The 22,824-nt window shown below is 36.6% G+C and overlaps 2 protein-coding genes across 4 annotated transcripts in view; one reads left to right on the top strand and one right to left on the bottom strand.

Moving 5' to 3' along the window:
• Positions 1–16,118, bottom strand: LOC114880145 (arginine/serine-rich coiled-coil protein 2). Of its 3 annotated transcripts, none has more exons than XM_029195814.2 (5): positions 16,011–16,118; positions 3,110–3,190; positions 1,659–1,771; positions 796–1,477; positions 1–714 (listed from the first exon to the last, which is right to left on the bottom strand). In XM_029195814.2, exons 2-5 carry the CDS (start codon positions 3,176–3,178, stop codon positions 418–420), a joined length of 1,161 nt encoding a protein of 386 aa, XP_029051647.1. In that variant the 5' UTR covers positions 3,179–3,190; positions 16,011–16,118; the 3' UTR covers positions 1–417. The 3 variants fall into 3 exon arrangements, with proteins under 3 accessions (XP_029051647.1, XP_029051644.1, XP_029051646.1); XM_029195811.2 differs by lacking the exon at positions 16,011–16,118 and adding an exon at positions 3,626–3,809; XM_029195813.1 differs by lacking the exon at positions 16,011–16,118 and adding an exon at positions 3,622–3,706.
• Positions 4,201–22,824, top strand: part of LOC114880143 — a 24,940-nt gene continuing 6,316 nt past the window's right edge. Inside the window, exon 1 of the mRNA XM_029195807.2 lies at positions 4,201–4,482. The gene's annotated coding sequence lies outside the window, so the exon portion shown is untranslated. The remainder of the gene's footprint in view (positions 4,483–22,824) is intronic.

Below are 22,824 nucleotides of genomic sequence, written 5' to 3' on the forward strand. Positions count from 1 at the left end.
TGTCGGTGTATCTTCTATGTATTTTTACATACAACGTATAGATACAAAGAAATTATTATGTAAATTATACTTTGTAAAGCACGTTCTTAGCATAAAAAGATTTTTCATCTTCACATCTCCCACAAACAGAAACTGGATCAGAGATAATCATCGTCAAGTCGAAAGCAGAGAGCCCCTTCCAGAGTCCTTATAAATTTATTTTTACTGTTTACAATATAATTACATAACTTTAACAAAATTTTTCGGATCTCCTCGATTCGTAAGCTTAGCAAGTACCCTCTAGTTACTATTGATAACGACTTTGAAATAAAAACTCTGTTTCCCAATCGACCTGACAAGATTGCAAAAACAATGGACAAAAATCGTGTTATGCCTGTGCTGGCGATTATTTAATCATAAATCCATCTTTATTGTATTTTATCGTGGAAATTGATAGCCACCAGTGGCATAACCGAGTCCAACTCCACGCTGCGTGTGGGTAGTAGCACGTGCTACTTCATACTGTTGTTCCATGTTATTAAACATTTCCTCTTGTTTCTTTAATATGTCTGGTTTCGCACCTGCCGTCGGAGTTGTTGGCAAATCGTCTTTAATACCCATTAATCTCTTAAATTTCGCTGTTACTTTTCCATCCTGGTCATGAGTGAACGTCGTTCCCACCCATGTGTTCGCAGTCGAAGCTGTTGTGGATGTTTTACCCTCGTCTTGCTTCGACTATGAACATGAATTTCACAATAAATATAATTCATACAAACCTACAGTACAGTAGCATAACATTAATAAGAAAGTTCTTACCTTATTTGCCCATAGAAGCTTTCTCTTTTGTATCTGTTCTGCGTATTTTCCTTGCGTTGCCGTGGCCAAAGGATTATAATAATTCTGTTCATTCTGAATATTCGGTGTCGCGGTATCTCCTTCCGGTGCTTTTAATTCGATTCCTAATTTTTCCAATTGGGCTAATTTATTTCTACCTTTTTCTTCTCTGTAACTCATCGTTCTGAACGGAGGAGGCGCCCGATCTCTTGATCTGGATCTCGAACGCGTGCGGTCTTTTTCTTTGTGATAGCTAGATCTATCGTCGCGGTATCTATCTTTTGATCTATCATCCCTAGAATGTCTACGGTCTCGATCCCGGTCTCTGTCTCTACGCCTGTCTCGGTCGGCTCTGTCGCGATTACGATCCCTTCGATCATCACGGTAATGATGGTCTTTATCATTCTTTTCTTTCTCCTCGTTTTTCTCATCCCTGCTTGATCCCAAGGAACTCTTCTCTTTTTTCTTATCATCGTCGCGAGATTTTCTCTCATCGTCTCGACTTCTTTTTATATCTCTGTCCCTGTGACCACTCTCGCGTTGCCTTCTATCATCGTACGATGATCTTCTTCCCTTGTCGCTCATGTGACGATTACGGTCAGATCTATCACCTCGTTTGTGTTCGTCTTTCGAGTTTGCTGTATGATTTTCATGATCAGATCGCCTGTAAAACGATTACGTTCTGCAGGATATACCACACAGATTCGTATTATTATTCTGCATGTAAGGGATATATTTATGGTAATTATTGTAACAAGTCTCTCTTAATAAAAAGAATATTCTGAACGAACGATCATTTTGTTTAAGATTCAGAGGAGAATAAGCTTATAAACAAACCAGCTTACCTCTGGTCTGAGGGGGAAGGTAATGCATGGGATGAGTCTGATTTTGATTGTGTCGTTGGACTATTCGCTCTTTCACTACTGGATTCCCTGGACGAATTGTTGTTGTTGCTTTCCTAAAGAAATAAAAACAAAGCACGTTATTTATGCACTTTACACATGTTTTATGAAGTGAAACATAAATTTCAATTATAATTGTAGGAATTATGAATTATAAATATTTTTTTAGTACCCTCAATTTAGCAAAAATCAATTTTTCACCCACTGTAATTTTGCACCTTTTCAAGTTAAATTTATAATTATATAATTTTCATAACAGAAGAAATAAGATCACAAAATTTCAGTGCACGTAGAAATTGAATTTTGCAATATTTGTAGTTATCAGATAAAAATGGCTAAATCCTAATATCTGATACTTAAAAAAAACACTCTTAATGCTAATAATGTTCTTTTTTTCTTTTTACAAAAATAAAAGTTGGTTTTCTCACATCCTTGGTTGTACTCGATACAAAAGGTTTTGTAATGCAGAAACTTGGATTTCACTGCAAATTTCATTTTAGATATTTTTTTTTCCATTTAATTAAAAGTAGGAATATGCGGGCCCTTCATATTTATCTGCTTTAGCAGTTAGTTATATTACTGGAATATGTTTGTACATGTGGTTTCTTTGATGGTTGATTTTTTGTTAGTGTTACCTTCTTCCAGCTTCCTCTACTCACCTCTGTCTTCTTAATAGGACTTGGGGTAGTCTTGAAAGACCCTCACACAGCATAGACCTTGCCGAGGTGCGTAGATATTGTATCATGTATTACCAACAGAGCTACGTGTTAATATTTTCTCACGAAATGGCACTATTCCCATTTACATATTACTTAAAATTTAAATATTTCAATTTCTACCCCTCATTGCTTCTGCCACGCGATAATTTAGGCTTTAAGGTCATGTCATGTAACTTTTAAAATATAAAAATAATGAAAAGCAAAAGTGTATTGCTTCATAGCGATACATATAACATAAACCATACAATGATTACAATGCCCTGCAACAACATCCATACAATAAAAATTATATTATCATTGTATCGTATACATTATTTACAGCTATATTAATGTCATTATAAACACAAGAAATAAGTAAAATTGTTTTAGCACATAGAAAATCACTATGAAGCAATTCTTTATCTACAAAATACTAAACGTACCAGCTTTAATTGTTTTTGAATAATGAATATGAGAATTGTGCAATAAATGTGCTATGGTGAAACTGTATTTTATGTATGCAATATCGACATGACCTCTAAAAACCAAGTACTAAACCTTCTTTTATATATCATATATGTGACCCTACATGTACATACAGCCCCCATAACGTCATCACATCTTCCTAGTAATTGTTGCAACGTTTCATACTTAAAACTATAAACAAGCAATTGCAAACATTCAATTTCACTGTACCTCACTCATGTCCATTTGTACTGGGTCATAATTAGCATCACTGGCCCTTTTATCGGTATCACTGTGCATCTCATATGGTACCTTTGAAATACAATAAGACGATAAAACATTAAATTAATTTCTCATATGTTACATTACTATTATTAATCTTAAATGTTTAGATTGTTTGTGACTTAAAATATTTCCTAAAACATTAAATACATTGATTGTTAAGATTAAACCTTGAATGAACCAATTACAGATGAAGTGTAATTGGTCACATTCAATTCTTCTGTTACTTAAAACTAAATTTATAGATTTATATAAGTCTCATAATCTAGAGATGGTTAACATATTAATGAATTCATTCTTAATCGTAAAATCATCGAATGACGAGGAATCTATCCTATAAGAAGCCATGTCGAATGTGTACATTAAAACATTTCTCGGGCGTCATGGTTGCCGAAATGAAAATGCGCCATCAGCAGAACGGTCATCAATATCTCATCGGTAATCATCAGTACATATCGTACCTACCTTAGGATCTTCCGAATTATTGCTATTGTCCCCGTCACTAGCGTAATTCGCTAAAGAATCCATAATGGCGTGAAAACGAGGAACAAACTGTCTGAAATTGTTACGACTATCGTGGCGCGTCGATCTTAGGTTGCCTTGCGCAGAAACGCCATTAGTTGGTTGAGAATGTATAACCAACTATTGTAGCGCTTCCATCGAATATGGTTAGCAAAGCGGAAGTGGCAAAAAAAGGAACACAGGAAATGCAATATAAGCGGCAAACTTTGGCGCGAATTTATATATGTTAATTACTAACACAGAATTGTCCTACTTTTAATTACTATACAATTAAAAGTATTTCAATATTCTTACATTACATAAAAGTTTTATATAAATTATTATCTAATATAATCAATTAAACGTTCTTTGATTAACAAATTTAAAATATTAATAATTCAACATTAAATTATAATACAAAATCATGTGTGTACAGAATATACCCAGCACAAAGGTACTTTTATGTAATTGAAGCAATAGCAAAACGTTACTCAGGGAATCGTCTCTATTTACAAACGAATCCTGCCCAGGGTGGCTTAGTCGGGGGAGGGGGGTACCAAAGGTGCAGGAAGGTGTTGCAAAGGTAGGTTGATGCCACAGAGCACTCGCATTGACGTTTACGCGCGGAGAAGCGCGAGCCGGCGTGCAGGGGAATCGTGAACAAACCGGGACCGGGACGCAACAGTCGCTCAGCAGACTTCGTGCTGGAAGTATCGTGGGAGGTATGGTTTCGCGCCTTTGTGACATTTCATGACTTGAACCCGGGATACCTGTTTACGAGCGACAGCCGAGAAGACTCGTGGCGAATCCAGTTATCTGGGGTAAGCGTTCCCATTCGGATTCTTTTTTCATTTACAATCATAAATCTCGCTAGCCTGGCCAACAACCCTTTTAATACGTCGATCGAAGTATCTCGGTACACGCGTACCATACACCGTCGATTCTCTCGTTCCACTCAGATCTACATGACCCCGTTTTCGTCTTAAATCATACCCAATTGTTTTTAACAGACGACATCCTCCATAGCGAACTTTTTGCGCAACCGGTGGCCCACAGTGAAGGGTTTTTCGTGCGTGCCAGTATTCTGATTAGTCGCGCAACAGGACTCGGTTAATTGATAGAAACAAAGCGGGATCCATGATTTCTCGTTTCACGCGTAGAAGACTGGCTTTTAACTATTTTTACAATTATATACTGCCTGGTGTTACAGTGTGGTTTCAATCGATGCGTTGTAACTTGTTTGAATCTCGGTTACATACGAACGAGTTTAATTGGAGTATAAAATACTTTATATTAAATTAACGTGTCTAACACGCCATTCCTCTTGTTTATAATCGTCCCTCTCTCTCTCTCGAGCGTCTTGGATTCCCAAAGAGATGGGTTATGAATGAATGATTATCATCGATCGAAATTTCTATGATGGTAACGCTCCGTGAAGACACGACAATTTGTTAAAATTTGTAAATTTGAAGTAATTAAAATAATTAAATTTCATCAATTCATTCTTCAACCAGAATAGAAATTTTCTAGCTTGTAACAATATAAATGAAACCGAAGTGGCGTCATGCGTAATGTGTATCAAAATGTCCATGAATATGATCTTGCGAATACATCATCCTTCACATTTGTTTAATGATCGTAGCTTGGTTACGACGCGACGATGTAAATCACTTAAAATAAGCAGGAACATTTTTGAGACGCAAAATATGTATAATAAAACCTGAATTATGTCGTAAACATCGCTTAATGTCCATGCGACTAGCGACTGTTGATTGTATTAGGGTGATAAAAAAGTACCTTTGTGGTCGTACTTTTTCTGGCATGAATTATTCCTTCCTAGTAAATCGGCCAACGGGTGTAAACTGTTTCTGTGATTGTTAGCAAGAAATACACAGCGCACTACCTAACTGAATTTGCAGAAACCGGTTTCGTTCTTTTTATAAAGATGATATCGGGATCGATTTGGTCCGTTCTAATTGAATCTCGACACTGAAAAATTACATTACTAGAACAGGAATAACATGTTGCTGCAGGGGAATACTAATGTTTCATTATTAATTCAATACCAGTTAGGGATTAATAAAATTAAAATTCCCAGAATTTAAAAAATTACTACTTGTATAGCGGTTGTAGTTCTTTGTTCAGGAATTTCATCTGACCTTTCTGATTTTGTATCGATCCGGTACCATTCGGTTCCAACGATAAAAATCGCTTTAGGAACACATGAAGGGCCATCAAGTTCCCTCGTCGCCGGAAATCGTTGGAAATATCAAGGACAGAAAACATGGTCTCAAGTCGGACGGAAATTAATTTAGAAAATGCACTCCAACGACTGGGTAGACTGCCACCACGGGCTACGTTCGATGGTTATTAATTAAATCTAACTCACGGCGTTGAATTTTTTTGTGTTAATACTTCTGCCGTTAATTACCGGACTCTGGTTCTGTTTGCATTTCTATTCTTATTCTGCAGAGAAGACGGATATCGTTGAATCAACGGTAACGTTATAGTGCTTTAAAACGTTGAATCGTAACTGGTTAAATTTATGGAAATTTTATACCTTGAAATGCGAGCAAAGGTAACTGTGTTATCGTTTTGTATGCAGTTACGGTAACATTGCTTGAAAGCTGGCCGTAATTTATAGCAAAGAATGAATCCAAGTATTTTTAGTGAAAAGTTGCGATTTGCAGTTATGTCCATTTGAGGTTAGGTGGGGAAACTTCCGAAAGGCCCCATCACCCCAGGACAACCAAACTTCCGATTTATAGTAATTGAGGGACGAGAAATCGAATGAGACCATTTTCAGAACTGGCAAATAAACCGTTCTCGAGATATACAGGGTATTCTAAAAGTGCGGAAACCCCCTATTATCTTGATAAGAACGCATTTCCACGCAAAATGACTAACCCTAACCTAACCTAACCTAACCTAACCTAACCTAACCTAACCTAGGTTAGGTTAGGGTTAGGGTTAAGGTTAGGGTTAGTCATTTTGCGTGGAAATGGGGTGATGGGGCCTTTCGGAAGTATACCCGGTTAGGTTATCTTTTTAAATACAAAATAAAAAAAAATAATAATAAATCAATTTAATAACATAAATTGTTTAATAGCTTTTTAAAAGTTGGATACTTTTAGGTATTGAAAGATGGCGGATGGTCTTCATCCGGAAATGAAAGCCGGTGTGGAGGTAACGGAAGAGACTTATTAAAATTTTTCTCGAATATTCTGCAGCGACTGATTAAACTTTTTTAAAGCTGGCGAAACTCCGAAGACTTGTTTATACTAGTTCCTATTCCAACTTTCAGAGAATTCTTAATTTAAAAAAGTCTTTCATACCCGTTGAAAGCGTCAGCTATATTGTTGGACACTTTAAATGTTTCTTTGAAACCTTTTTTCTGTTTGCACCCGTTTCCGGAAGGACGATTTTGAAACTTTACGCGTTATACATGTTACATCAAACAAAGTTTCGATTGTTCAATTATAATTTTCAATCGAAACCTTTGAAAGCGGGAAATACAAGACTCGTTGGGAGTATAACCTCGCTAATTACTCGAATCGAACTTGGATCTAATTGCCTTCAAAACCGTTCGAGATATCGAGATGTAAGCTCTCGACGATGCAATTTCCCAGATAGATCAACTCAAACCCATGGCTTTTTATCGATTACCGTTATCCGTCGAAAACAATCGACCAGTATGCTACAGCGAGCATTCGTTATTATTCGATACTTGTGAGTCAACGAATGTGATTTTACTTTTACCGTCTGTGCTGTAATCTTCCATCTAAAGAAATCCTTTCGGAGGTTTGTTCAGCCGGATGACGATACCGTACGGGTACTTCCTTGTTTCTTTTTCTTCATATGCGTGTCTCCGTCCCGTTTTCTCGTTCGTTCGAGCAATAAGGAACGTTCAAGTATCGGCGTAGTTCCGTTATCCGCGGTAAATACACGTCGTGCATCCTGTACGTTTTGCCTCCGTTGAAAATAAACAATATAATATATATATATATATGCACCGAAGGATGTACGTTACTGATCCGATGCACATGGTGTCCTCGAAGTTGCTCGATTTTATCTCTACCCGGAAATATTCTGCGTAACCTTTGTCATGTATCAGTATTTGCCGTTGTCAGTGATTGATGGCGGTTCAAAATGGCGGAAAAATTTTTTGAACAGAAGGCGGGAAAAAGGATAACAGTAATTCCGATGATGGATTATGTTCATGAACATTATTTTTCTTTTGAAAGCAGTGAAAGTTGAATTTCTCTTTTGTTTTTTATTTAATTATTTTGTAATATAGATAGAAATTTTTCACAGAATAATTATATGAAATAGACTACATACGAAACGAGTATGTATGTATGTATGTACATACACAAATCCTTCGAACAATTGAAACGTACTGCCCACCAATCACAAGAAGATGCCTGCGAATAACGCAATCTGATTGCTCGTGCCCCACCTCAGCTCACACGTACTTTCAGTCGTGACATATGACTGGTCGAAGCGATTACATCTACTAATTAGACTCGTGTTAAACTAGGGGATCAGTTGATGTGTGCGTAGTATTCCCCTGTTGCCCCTGTGCCGTCCAGCGGGACTTCTTGCGCGCAGAGAACAGTATTTATACTATAGCCCGGAAAACCCATCCAGCACGTAACATCTGCGTCGAAAACTAGGGGCATCAAACGTGTAATCATCGTGTACGTATGTAGAGAGACGGTGTCGCAGCCGTGTTTTCAGTGGTATCTGCATAATATGCTCTCGAAAACCCGTTCGCAGCTTTTTGCAGCGTCGAAAAGGGTGTGCAACACCATCGAGGGAAAGAACCGTGATTCTAGGGGGATGAGGGATAGGGGATGATGGGGTTGAATTAGACGTTAAGCTGCGTGGTACGGCTCGAACGGGTAATTCGAATCGATCGTGAAATCTGTCTCGACTTTGTGGTCCTCTTGCATCACCGGTCTGGCCGTGCGAATTGAAAAGAAAGCACACAACGCGGAACGACTTCGCGTCATCGCTTGCTATAGATTCCTGACCCTGGTTCAAGCCTGCAAACGGTTCCACGCGGTTCCTTCTCGGTCTACGAGTTTCAGCATCAGTCTCAAGGATAAGCATGTCGTTTAGTTGCGTTAGTCGGAGAAACGAACGCTTTTGCGGTTGCAGGGTGTTGCGCGCGGGCAAAGGGTATAGTATAGCCGGATAAGGTAGTAAAAAGTGCTACTAAACCAAATTTGACTTGCAATGGCTCATTCGATAGCTTATGAAGAAAAAATAGTCTGTGCCCTGTATCTCATCTGGCGAGGTAATAATGGGCAAAAATGTAAAATCACGGTTTTTTAGTAAATTTTTCCTATGTTTGTGAATGAAAAATTCTGAAAAAAATCAGAAACATTTCTATTTATATAACACATATTATAGGAGCTTTGCAGATTTTTTAATTGAAACCCCAAGCTGTCAAAAATCAAAATCCCCCAAAAATGCTAAAAAATATGGTGATAAGTGTATATTTTTTTATTTAGTGTTTGATGTTTTATTTAAGTGTTTATTTTTTGTTCAGATGCGTAGTTGAAAAAGATAATAGACATTTTTAACGTATTTTCAATCAATCCGATTTATTTAGTTTCTTTAATTCCTATTCTGTTCTATAACACACTTATTTGATAAAGAGCAGACAAAACTTTGGCGTATGAGTAACTATGACACGCAAAAATGGCGAAAAAATCAGTTTTCATTTATTTTTTTAACTATGGCGTACCCGAACAAAAAATGTCACAAAAATTGAGAATAATAGTATCAGTGATATACACTTATAAAAAAAAGTATGAATTCAGATCTGCGACTCCTTCAATACAAAATTGCCATTTTTCAGCATTTTTGGGGACTTTTCAATTTTTTACATCTTGGATTTTCAACTTAAAAATTTGCGAAGCTCCTGTTGTATGTGTCTCATATGTAAATAGAAGTATCTCTGATATTTTTCAGAATTTTTCATCACAAACATAGGAAAAATTGACCAAAAAACGTGATTTGACATTTTTGCCCATTAGTACCTTCCCAGATAAGATATAGGGTTGAAGACTTGGCACAGACTATTTTTTCTTCATAAGCTATCGAATGAGCCATTGCAAGCCGAATTTGAAATATACCCTTTTAAGTCTAGTATTGTAACCGTTACGTTGGAAGCAGCTGGATGAATGAAGATCCCCCTTGGGACCGATGAATGTGGCCTGTGAATGATTCAAGGCATTCCAGGAACAGTTATTCCAACCGGCTGATATTTGGATCACTATGTTGAGAATAATTTGAGATTTACCATGAGGTGAATCCGCGTATCTCAAAATGATAGATAAATTTATGTTATTTTATTTAAGTATTTATAAACTGTAGTTTTATATACAGTTCTCTGAATTACAATCCTCTTCTGCACATTTTAGTTAACACCTGGACGTTTTAATACATCTGCGTGAACTCGGCTTTCAAGATGCGTGTCTGCGGCGTTTCTTCCTCTTCGGTAGGAACAGAAAATGTGAAATCATTAGAATTTCCGGTGGAAGCAAGCCCCTTCGTTCTTCTCTCGTTATCTCGAGGATTTATGGAATACTTCGCGTTCTACCGACACTGTACATTTTTAATAGCACGGTTAACGAAGAGTGATAATTGTTCTTCGAATAGAAATCTACCTCGATCTTAAATGACAATAATTAACGGATTCAGTATTCAAATATTTAAAAGCAAATGGATTATTCGAGTATTTGTGTATAATTTAATACAATTATTGCTCTTTTCTTTCAAATTTTATGTGTTTCTAGAGCAAACTGAACTCGTAAAATAATTATCACTAGAATAATTTTGTCAAAGGATACATGGACATTATTAAACCTTTGCTGGACTTTTTTTTCATCATTTTCACCAAAGCTTACTACTCATTGCTGTAATGTTGATGCAAATTAAATTATATTTAGAGATTCTCGGCTGTGTAAATTCTAACTGAAATTATACTTCAAATTCTATTATAACACAGGTACGGTTCAGTTTTGTCACATTAGAACTATAAGGTGCGTCACGAGTGTGTCTCGTCATTATGTGGCAAGGGTTTAATTATCCAAAAATGAATGAAATATTACAAAGTGGTTTCTGCACGCGACATCTACCCTTGTGTGAAAAATATCACGTGTGCGTCCTAACACGACAACCACAGCCTTTAGAACTGGAGTAATGAAATCATGGAAAAAGAAGATCCACTAATTTACTTTATACATATATGTATATGGTTAGGTAGAGTGTGCTATTTTAGTTTAGCAAAAGGGAAAAAGGCTTCTCGCAATATTTTCTAGAAAGGTCTACCATGCTCGATTCTGTACATAATACTAATATAGGGTAAATCAGGTAAAGTGATACAAACTATTATTTCGGAAACTATAACAGCTATTCACCTAATTCTTTTTTTAAATTAAATGGTACGAAGTGCCTGATTGTGTGGTGTATAATAAAATTTTTCTAAACTGGCTACCGTAAGATCAGAATAAACTGACGTCGTCCTTCTTAAATGGAAAGCTATACCTAATCTTTTTTATTTAAATAACTTTTATCAAATTGAATAACATTTACTCGAACCATTTTTTGATATCCTTCATAGGCGGCGTTCAAGGAGAATGAAACAGACGTATTTTATGTTAAGATTCATTTTATTAAATATTGAACATGTGTTCAATATTTACTTGTATTTATGAACATATGTATTTCTTCTTTTTTTTTTCAATATTATAACTATTATAATATTGTTTATTGGACAACATTATTGCAGGTACCGACTTACAAGCATTTTGCATTCGATTTTTTCTTATGGGAGTATTTAAAGGATAAATGGAAACTTGACCTATTACAAAAGAAGATATGAAAACTCGAATACAAAATGCTTGTCATTACTGTTGGTAAATACAACAGTACTATCTGATGTACGTTATAACATTATGAAACGAATAAATACATGTTTGCAGGTAACTTATCGTCATCTTTAATATTTAATAAAATAAATTTTAAGGCAAAATACGTCTCTTTTAATTCTCTTTCGAGGCCTCCGGCTATTCGCTCCTTCAACATTCCGTTTGCCATAATTTATTAACTATTACAAATATCAAAAGATGGTTCAAGTAAATGTTATCCAGTTTGATAAAAGCTATTTAAAAAAAAAAAGAAATTAGTATAGTATCCCATTTAAAACAGACGACGTAGGTTTGTTCTGATTCCATGATAGCCGCTTTAGAAAAATTTTGTATATGGTACACCACACAAGAATTAGCTCGATAGTTGCTACACTTTCCGAGATAATAGTTTGTAACACTTTATCTGACTCATCCTGTATAAATTTCATATACAACTCAAAATTAACATTGTTACAGTTATACAGTTATTCTCATACGAGAATGAAAAACGGCGACAAAGTGATTTATTAGAACTACTTCATTCCATTCACGAAGACCATTCAGCCAGATTTCCCTTTTCAATCCGGGAGCCGACAATAGTCGCTTATCATCAGTCGAACGAATTCGTATGCTCGCTGTTCCGGAAGCGTTCCTCGACTCGCAAATCACCGCCCTTACCAAAGATGGTGATGGTCAGTGTTCGTCGTACATACAAATAACCATCTGCCCGTATGATTTTACGTCAAATCTTACGATATTGGCACTTCATATCTGCGGGTTTTCAATCACAAAAATAGCTTTCATTTATAAATACTTTAATAACTTCAGTCACGATTCATCTAGGCGTCTTTGTTCATTAATTAAGTACACTCCATCAGATGATATTTTAATTAAATACTATTCTCGTGAGAGCTAGAGACTCGCTATCTAATCTATAGATCTTAATACATTTACATACTGTACACAGTCAGGTAACCGAGATTTTTCAATTAAAAAGGAAATGCGGGAAATAATGTCCCATCATATTATTTATCTGTGAAGACAGGAGGTTCTATCTAGGCTATCCCTAGTCTTTCCCAAGATTGAAAGCAAATTGAAAACCCTACGTTGCATCGAAATCTACAACAGTATGCTAATATTATTAACTACTTCCTAAATGCAGAGTGAAGTATAAAACTCCCATCTTCCCATACCCACAGTCATCAAGGAATCATCAACAATAGCGTCCAGTTAAAATGTTGGCGTTAACAGGTGTGCTTTCAATCAAATTCATTGACTCTTCAGAGAGGTTCAAGACTATTACACAATGGTTACAGAAACAATTCCATACGCTTTTACAAAATAAACGAGCCGACTTAATTCTAATCTGTGTTATAGAACGTTAACCTACTTATAACGCATTCTCACATAATTCGCGAATCTACGAGTCATCTAAACGTTACTTCCTCATTTTCCTCACATTCCAAGATCTTTAGAGACTGAATAAAGCTTTCGAATTCTGTATCGTGCAGTACGTCGTACCAATATTATGGGAATATACATATTGTACGAGTAGAGGATTGCATACCATCTTTGCAACTGAGATCAATGCAACACACTCGAGAGATATATTCCATGCAGCTGAACATTAATTTGTCATAGGAATCTGCGCAGGATGCTATTACAATTGAGTTGAATTATTTACAGTACGCAGTATACAGAGGGTAGATGGACGACTAGCAAGCAGTTGGTCACTTTGAGGACATAAGTAAGAGTACTTTAGTACTGGCTTCAAGTATTACTTCTACATAAATTTAATAAATTTATTGGTTCTTATGGGATGTCCTGTATATTCTAAAAATATCCTTAGATTCAATATTATATTTCTTTTTATTATTATAGGCATAACCATGTGGAGGTTCCGTTATCTTCACGGTCACTGAAAATGAAATAATTACCATGGTCAGCATGGTTATCATCTTTCTTTTTGTTTCGATGGACTGCATTACGTGACGACGTAATTGTCGCGAGGGAATGACGAGAAGATGACGGCATACTCGGTCACCTAAGCTCACACTTATTCCTCAGTTCCTCCTACACGACTGTTCATAATTAAATGTCCGCCTGTTTCGTTCAATCGTCCTCCTCTGTCACGGATGTAACGAGCAAACCGTCTTAATGCCTTCGAGAAGGAAACGTGAATTACCGTGATACTTGTACAAGGTTTAATGATTTGGTTCTCATTGCTGTAGGGCTTCCGCGACCCCTATAACTCCCATTCCTTCTGCTTTGTGTTTCAGAATTAAATTAAACGAGCAAAGAACTTACCGAGTATAATCTAATTCTTTACTACATCCGGTTCTTCCTTTATTTTATTTTCAGTGGGGACAAGTTGTCTGTATAATAGTGATGTGCGGCCCGACTATTCGGGTCGGTTCGGAAAACATCAGGCGGGCGTCCGATACATGCATGCAGTCGGGTAGCCCGACTATTTCGGGTTCGGTCGGGTACAGTCGGGCAGATTCGGATAAGCTCCCAAATTATCTTATTTCAAAATTCCATATAAAACAGATTTTGGGTATACTTCCGAAAGGCCCCATTACCCCAGGACAACCAAACTTTGGATTTATAGTAATTGAGGGACGAGAAATCGAATGAGACCATTTAAAGAATTGGCAAATAAACCGGCCTCGAGATATACAGGGTATTCTAAAAGTGCGGAAACCCCCTATTACCTCGATAAGAACGCATTTTCATGGAAAATGACTAACCTAACCTAGGTTAGGGTTAGGGTTAGGGTTAGGGTTAGGGTTAGGGTTAGGGTTAGTCATTTTGCGTGGAAATGCGTTCTTATCAAGATAATAGGGGGTTTCCGCACTTTTAGAATACCCTGCATATCTCGAGAACGTTTTATTTGCCAGTTCTGAAAATGGTCTCATTCGATTTCTCGTCCCTCAATTACTATAAATCCGAAGTTTGGTTGTCCTGGGTTGATGGGGCCTTTCGGTAGTTTCCCCCAGATTTTGCAGATGCTTATTGCAAGTATTAACAAGTCATGAGAGTTGGGCCGCGGCCCGCGGGAGCTCGTCCGAATCTGTCCGACTGTACCCGACCGAATCCGAAATAGTCGGACTACCGACTGCACGCATGTGCGGACGCCCGCCTGAGCCCGTAATATCGGGTACCCACACATCCCTACTGTATAAGGATGATGCTTCATTTTTTCATGAGAATCCATTACCCATATTATGAATTAAGAATTTCTTGTTATATCTACATAATTAGAAATATCCATATAATATACTTGAAATTATGAGTGATAGACATAATAAAATATTATAAAAATAGTAGATAAAACTTGGTCATTTTGATCTTATGTTAGATCTGAACCGACCCATATAATATCTCTTCTGTTATAGCCATTTCCTTCTTTTCAAGTAGGAATTCATAAGAACTGGAATGAGAACCGACACCACTGCTGACGCGACTAATAATAAAGTCTTTATTCATTGTAAAGTTTTATCGAGTCTTTTTTTTTGGGTCTAGTTCCTGGGATATTGATTTATAACACCAGATTAGCTGACTCACCCCGTATGACCCAGAAAATCAGGAAGTTGAGAGGCCGATTAGTAAACGGCGTTAATGTACATTAATTGATTACAAACTCTTCAGTGAATATACATTAACAATTATTTCGATGTTTTTTTAAAATTGAGCATACATAGACATTGAGATATTGATGAACTACGTATAGTGGTTCTAACAAAGTTTGGACAGCTATAAATTTTTCAGCTCCACAGAGATAATGTAACCATTGATGAACAACAATAACATCGATGCACTTTAGGAATTGAACACGATCGGTATTTTATATGTATTTACGCGAATAATATAGGTATGCGTGGTTTGCTTTAAATACTGACGTTCACGTCATACATTTTATCAATGTAAAAGTTCAGAAGTTTGTTCAAGCAAAAAAATTTCACCTGGCAAAATGAAATAATGTTCACCTCCAAAGCAAAGAACTTTTTAATATAAATAACTGGGTTAACAAATCCATCAAATTTTCTAAAACCAACCAAGCAGAGTGAAAAACATTCGCTATCAAAAATAGGGTAGCAAACGTTCTGCATTATTGAGTTCTTCATTAGACAATTCCCAGAGGAGACGGGAATGAAATATTGCACGAACTAGCGTGGTTATCGTATAGTTTTATCAAAATGGAATTCACTTCTATATCTGACAGCTTGATTATTAATCTACCTAGAAGATGAATGCTATTTTCCATCTCTTTTCCCCTCTGACTCATTAAAGTAAGCAAATGGCTTAATGGAAGTTTGTCTTGAAATGTCATGGATCATCCAAAGTGACCTAACTCGCAGAGAATATATCTGAATGAATTAAAACATTCAAAAAATGTATTTGATGAAGAAATTATTGATTCTGACCAAAGATCACGTTAGGCTCTTCTCTGTTTCTCCTCGTCTCTGTCATGTTCCAATTCGGTCCATTACAATTCCATGAAGCAGAGCCGCTTTCCGATTATCTTGCAATCAGCCTTCGAGTATGGAATAAACGTGGCGGAGCCTGTAACGAGTGCGTGCACTAGAATGGCAAGACTAACTGGGTTAACGACGACGGGTCACGGGGAAGCCTCGAATGTTTTCGCTTACCTATAGTATTCTTCTCGACTCGTTGGGAAGAACGTGGTACGTCGATGGCGAAATCAGATTCAAGATACAGTGGACAAAATTTGTATAAGAACACTACTGTTTTTAATGAAAAGTCTTAAATAAATCAATAATATAGGGGGTTTTTTATTTATTTATTTATTTTTTTTTATAGAACTTTGAGAAAGAATAACGGTAAAAGCATATTTCATTATATGTTCTGTGTTCTTAATTTTTGTTTGTTAGTGTCTGACAAATCATTATACTAGTTATGAATAGACTCACACTTGAAAATTTATTTCGAAAATCGTTCGTCGATTCCCCAAACATATAGACGACTTCGCGATTTTTATAGGTTATGTTGATCTAGATGAGATGTGGTTTCAACAGGGTGGTGCAACATGCGGCTGTGTTTCCATAAAAATTGAGAATTCAGGTTCGGTATATAACCTAAATTCACTACAAGAAACCGATTAAAGTTGGTTTCAGAGCTGTATGTCTTACCGTTTTCGAGATATCGTGGTAAGGGTAGGTTAGGTTAGATTAGGTTAGTTTTTGTGTATGCGCAGTATTGAATAGCGCATGCTCAGTATCGAATAGCGCATACCTAGTCCCAAAATTGTACAAAAATCTCTTACCACAATATCACAAAAACGGTACGACATTCAGCTCTGAAATCAATTTTAATCGGTTTCTAGTAGTCAATTTAGGTTATATACCGAATCTGAGTTCTCAATTTTGGTGGGGCCATTCGGAAACTTATGCCAACGTGCCATACTGCTACTGAAACTATCGACATGTTAAAATCAAGATTTAATGAAAATGTTATTTCGACTGGCTTCGCAGATCCTCTGACCTAACACCTCTGTACTCAACTAACCCATTAACAATTAACGACCTAGAAGCCAATGTTATTAGGAGAATATACAGCCACACGTATTTGAAAAAGTAATACAAAACTGGACTGGAGATATATTTTTTTTGAGGTGTTACTAAAAGTAGCCCATCTACTTCCTCCGCTGAAATTTGTACTCATTGAAACAGATCTTTTATGCGTAAATTGTGCCAATAATATTTACATTCATCTGGCCTGTCTAAATTAAATTTCTTTTCATCAGAAAATATAATATTTTTCCACTCCTCACACCAGGTCATATGATTACGTGAGAATTCTAATCAAAAACGTTTGTGCTTCTTCATAAGTGACAGTTTTAATACTTTTTTTCGTCCATTTTGATCTTTTATCTCATTGCAATATTTGTTGCACACGACGTGTGGTCTACTGGCAAATCTAAAATTTTATATAGTTTACTTCACTTGCACTTTTATTTTCATACGCAATTTCTTTAAATATTCGAGAACGATCGCGCCTTGTCAATTTAGTATTACTACCTGAGTAATGGTTTACACCATAATTTTCATCTAAATTAATTATGTGTAATACACGTAGTAGATCTATTTATTTTTGCCGATACTTTTCGAAAAAGAGGGGCCTGAATCGTGTATGCATCGACGGACCTTAGCTCTTTCTTCTCGTGTTAGTATTTGTAGGAGAAGGGAGAAAATGCGTTTCTCTGTCTTGGGATGATCGTCTATCAGACTCGTCAGTGGGGCTGACAACAGACGATCCCTGTCCCAGACAGCTATCATACCGCAATTCGGAAACTTCTATATATTCGAACTGCATGCCGGGCGACCGCTAGCGAGAACACTGATATCCCCGATCATCTCGCCGCCACCTAGCGGTTCCCGGCCCGAATCAAAGGCATCCGGGGAGACGAAAACCCTCTCTCCCCTCCACTAAACGTCTACATATTTTACCTCTGGTATTTTCATTCTACGAAAAATCTTAAAACTACTATTGTATATTTTTGAGGAATGCAATATTATGAAGGCTCTAACGATTTGCTATTATATTTCGCCTGCTGAGACGGAACTAAGTAAAAGCAACTGTTCCTATACATAGAAATTTCGCATTGATTTCGACCAGCAAATAATAATCTCAAGTTTATCAACAAAAGACTAAATGCTTGAGAATACTAACCGGTTTTTTTTTTAATAAATGCATTAATAAACGTGAAATACGTTAATATTTTTTCGTAAATCATAGTGTTTTTTATGGTACAGTTTCCGTCCCCTGTATGTAAATACTCGTAGATAAATTGTTTGAACCACAGGGAGAGAATTTTCATCCTCTTATAATCAAATTTCTTCCAAATTAATTCTTTACACAATCCTTTCCAATGAATTCATAACCCTAGTCACAATTAATCAGCAGATCATTCAAACGTTTACACGCGTTGACAGCAATACAAAACAATTAACAGCGAGGCAAGAAACAAGAACGCAAGCTCAGCGAAGCCGATAAAGAGTTTCACAGGTAGCTTTTATGGCGACCACAAAGGTTGTCGCACGTGCAAATTGTTCGCACTGTAAATCGCACCAGACTATTCTTTTCAATTGCAAATCCATCCGAGCTGACTATAAATAGTTGCGTGCGAACATTGCCTTTTAAGCAGACGAGATTCATTTAATGGTTTACCGGCTCGCATTACGTGGAACGGAAACAGTGATCGTGATTATGCAGCTATAACGAATGTAGCCACGATTGAAATATCATATGCCGATGCTTTCCTACTAGCTTAGCTTTCAATCCGACAGACCTTCCAGGATACATACCGTGATTCGCTTTAATTCCTTTCCGCTGCTATTCATCACGATTTTATTCAGTCAGGGTAACAGCTACAAAAGTGTCTAAAATGAATTATGGAGAATTGAAGGGTTATTTAATTAACCCACGTCCTTTCCTGACCATTATTGCACAATTTTTTGTAAAACCTCAACCCTTCAAGGGTAGAGGTTTGAAAAACGAGAAATGATTCGCCTCCTTTTTGAAATAGACACAGGGATAAATATTTTTCTCCGGTTACGGTGTCTGGATGTCCTCTCTGAGACTAGTTCCTTACGTCATCGGGAACAGGTTGTCGATTACGTCAACGTTCTCACCGAGTACCTTGATATCTAACTGTACACGTTGTGATGATACTTCTATTAACGTACATAACTCCTGAGACTTTGATACGAATTCCTAAATAATTATTTCTTTGATAAATTCCAGCTAATGTCTTGCGCCAAAAAGTGGATTTAAACCTTACCATATATGTAGTTTACAATAGTAAAGCATTGAAGTATTGGTATTTCTCTTTAAATTTTGTATATTGGGCTTGAAGCTTTTACTCGGCCATGAATGAAATATCTTCAGACGTTCTTCGACAAAGATATTTCGTGCTTTTAAATCGGTTCCCCTGGTGAAATTCTGAACATTTACAGAACGGACGATCATTATTGTTTCAGGGGTAAGCTTCTCGTATTGTTTTCCTAATTGCGTCGGCCGGTTTCGCGTTTCCACGACTCTTTTTAAAGTCTTTCCACGTCTCTCCACGTCTCTCCACGTCTCTCCGCGGGATTAACGAAATTTTCACGTAGAAATTTTCCCAGCAACAAGTAATCGAAAAGAAAATCATTCGAAAGCTTCTGGTAAATTTACACGAATGTTCAATCGCATTTAAATGAGGTTCGGATAAAGTTCTGAAAGCGACAACCCTCTGATTTTTCCGAAATTCTTGCCAAAGCTTATCCTTGATTCGAGAAGAAGGTGTCTAAAACGATTTTTGGCGACAAAGCCTCGTTTGCCTCCCAGCCCTGTTCAAAATTTTGACAGTTCTTACTAAATATCTCCGAAAATATTGATTTTAGAGAAAAAAGTTTCAAACAAAAACTGAAGTTCGTAAAAAGCTCTACAAAAAAGATTATACACATTTTTTACGTAAACCTATTATTTTGGTTGTTATGAACAATAATAGTATTTTTTCCTCAGATGTACGATGAGTTGCATTGAACTTGTCGCAGTGAAGTTGGCTACAAATTCACTAACGCATTCACGCAGCGTTGGTGAGCCGATTTGTAGCCAACTTCACTGCGACAAGTTCAATGCAACTCAGTGTACGTATAATTTGATGTATTTAAGTTAGGTTAGGCTATATATTTAAATTCGGCCACCGTAAGGCGGCCAGTAATGCTTTCATTTACACATATTTTTATAATTAATTTATTATTATTTCATGAAAGCGTTGTCGGAAAATGCGGATTATGTGTTGGGAACACATTATGCGCTGTGTCGGTAAGGTAGGGAATGATATCAACGATAGTGTAGAAATTACTATTCGTTTACATAACAGCCAAAATAATAGATTTACGTAAAAAATGTGTATAACCTTTTTTATAGAGCTTTTTACGAACTTCAGTTTTTGTTTGAAACTTTTTTCTCTAAAATCAATATTTTCGGAGATATTTAGTAAGAACTGTCAAAACTTTGATGAGGGATGGGGGGCAAACGAGGCTTTGACGCCAAAAATCCTTTTAGGAACTTTCTTCTCTAATAAAGGATAAGCTTTGGCAAAAATTTCAGAATAATCGGAGAGTTGTCGCTTTCGGATGTACACCCTGAGGTTCTTATTGAAAGAATGTAAATATATGTACACCGAGAAATCAAACTAAAATTGCTGGAAGATGGACGTGCTTCTTATCAGCGATTTTCGATGATCGAAAGATGAAAGCAGCAACCGGTGCTTCCTGTGTTGAACAAGAAGCCACCGTTTACTCGCTCTCTTCGAACCATTATCCCTGCAAGGTAGCACGCGATAGATATTCATATTCATCCTCGTCTCTTGTCCAATCTCGTAATGGCGTGTCTTATAGCAGTGTAAGAATACCGGCAAAGAAAATGACTTTTCCCTTGGAATCTGAATATCACTACGATCACGGGTTCTTGTAGGATTTTAATGAAAATCCGGAACTATCTACTCGTGATAGATTGAAATACAAAAAACAGATATACAGGGTGAGTCAGATAAAGTGTTACAAACTATTATCTCGGAAACTGTAGCAACTATCGAGCTAATTCTTTTTTTTTAATTAAATGTTACGAAATACCTGATTGTGTGGTGTATACAGAATTTTTCTAAAGCGGCTTTCATGGAGTCAGAATAAACCTAAGTCGTCTGTTTTAAATTGGGATACCATACTAATTTCTTTTCTCTTTTTTTTAAATAGTTTTCATCAAACTGGATAACATTTACTTGAATCATCTTGTAATAGTTACAATTTTTGATTTTGAATTTAGATATTTGTAATAGTTAACGAATTATAGCAAAGGGAATGTTGAAGGAGCGAATAGGCGGAGGCCTCGAAAGAGAATTAAAAGAGACGTATTTTGCCTTAAAATTCATTTGATTAAATATTGAAGATGACGACCATTTACAATGTAAACACGTATTTATTCGTTTCATAATGTTATTACGTACATCAGATAGTGCTGTTGCATTTACCAACTGACAAGCATTTTGTATTCAAGTTTTCATATCTTCTTTTGTGGTAAGTGGAGTTTCCATTATTTTATGCTTCAGATACCCTTACAACATAAAATCGAATGCAAAATACTTACAATAATGTCCGATACACAATATTACAGAGTATCTCGTAACTCCTGTAACTCCCGGAAATGGGTGGTTGATGGGGTGATTCTGAACAATATTTTCCTTTACCAAAATGTCGTTTGAAGCTTCGTTTCTGAGTTATTAACGAAAAACACTGGCCAATCAGAGCGCGCCTTTAGCGCGGGCCGAACCACGAAAGCGTTGGCTTTCAGTCGCGCTCGGTCGTGGTCGTGAACAAACGCATTGGCACAGCCTGGGTATCGAGGGAAGCGTGCGACAAATGTTACATCGTCTTAAATTAAGAACAATGTGGAATTATTCGTTATTCATGAATAATGAATGCGTTTGTGCCAATGCGTTTGTTCACGACCACGACCGAGAGCAGGTGAAAGCCAAAGCTCTCGTGGTTCGGCCCGCGCTAAAGGCGCGCTCTGATTGGCCAGTGTTTTTCGTTAATAACTCAGAAACGAAGCTTCAAACGACATTTTGGTAAAGAAAAATGTTGTTCAGAATCACCTCAGCAACTCCCCATTTCCGGGAGTTACGGGACATCCTGTATAAGTATCATAATATAAAAAAAGAAAAGAAGAAATACATGTTGTTAACAAGTAAATGGTCGTCATTTTCAATATTTAATAAAATGAATTTTAACACAAAGATACATCTGTTTCACATCTGTTCGCTTCGTCATAAATCGTTAGCTATGAGGGATATTAATGGATTAGGCCACTCTAGAGCAAAAAAAAATAGGCATATTTTGGGAATTTTTTTACTGAAAATGGTAGAATAAATCCAAATTCTGTAAGCATGCCTTTATTTTATAACAAATAAACTTTAAAAATTAATTTTTGTATAGTGATTCAAGTCAAAATATGGGCTCTGCAGCATATCTTGGATGACGCCTTTTTTTTGTAGGACTAAACGGCCGGACCAGCAGCTCCTGCAGTTTTTCACTTAGGATAAAAACCAAAATATTTTCGATTATATATGAGAACAACTACCGAACTATGTAGGATTTTGTTGATATATTGATTTTTGCAAAAAGGGCGTATTTTTTAAGAGAAAATGTAAAATTTCAAGAAAAAATCGCCAGAAAA

Source organism: Osmia bicornis, chromosome 8 (assembly GCF_907164935.1).
Source record: "Osmia bicornis bicornis chromosome 8, iOsmBic2.1, whole genome shotgun sequence".
NCBI classification, from domain to species: domain Eukaryota; kingdom Metazoa; phylum Arthropoda; class Insecta; order Hymenoptera; family Megachilidae; genus Osmia; species Osmia bicornis.

What these genes read in the sequence shown, in the direction of transcription:
- LOC114880145 (XM_029195811.2), bottom strand. Translation starts at nt 3,688, where the DNA reads ATGGATTCTTTAGCGAATTACGCTAGTGACGGGGACAATAGCAATAAT. An exon ending in ATAATTCGGAAGATCCTAAG is followed by an intron (nt 3,191 to 3,625) that starts GTAGGTACGATA and finishes TGTATTTCAAAG; the next exon opens with GTACCATATGAGATGCACAG. An exon ending in CCTTCCCCCTCAGACCAGAG is followed by an intron (nt 1,478 to 1,658) that starts GTAAGCTGGTTT and finishes ATCGTTTTACAG; the next exon opens with GCGATCTGATCATGAAAATC.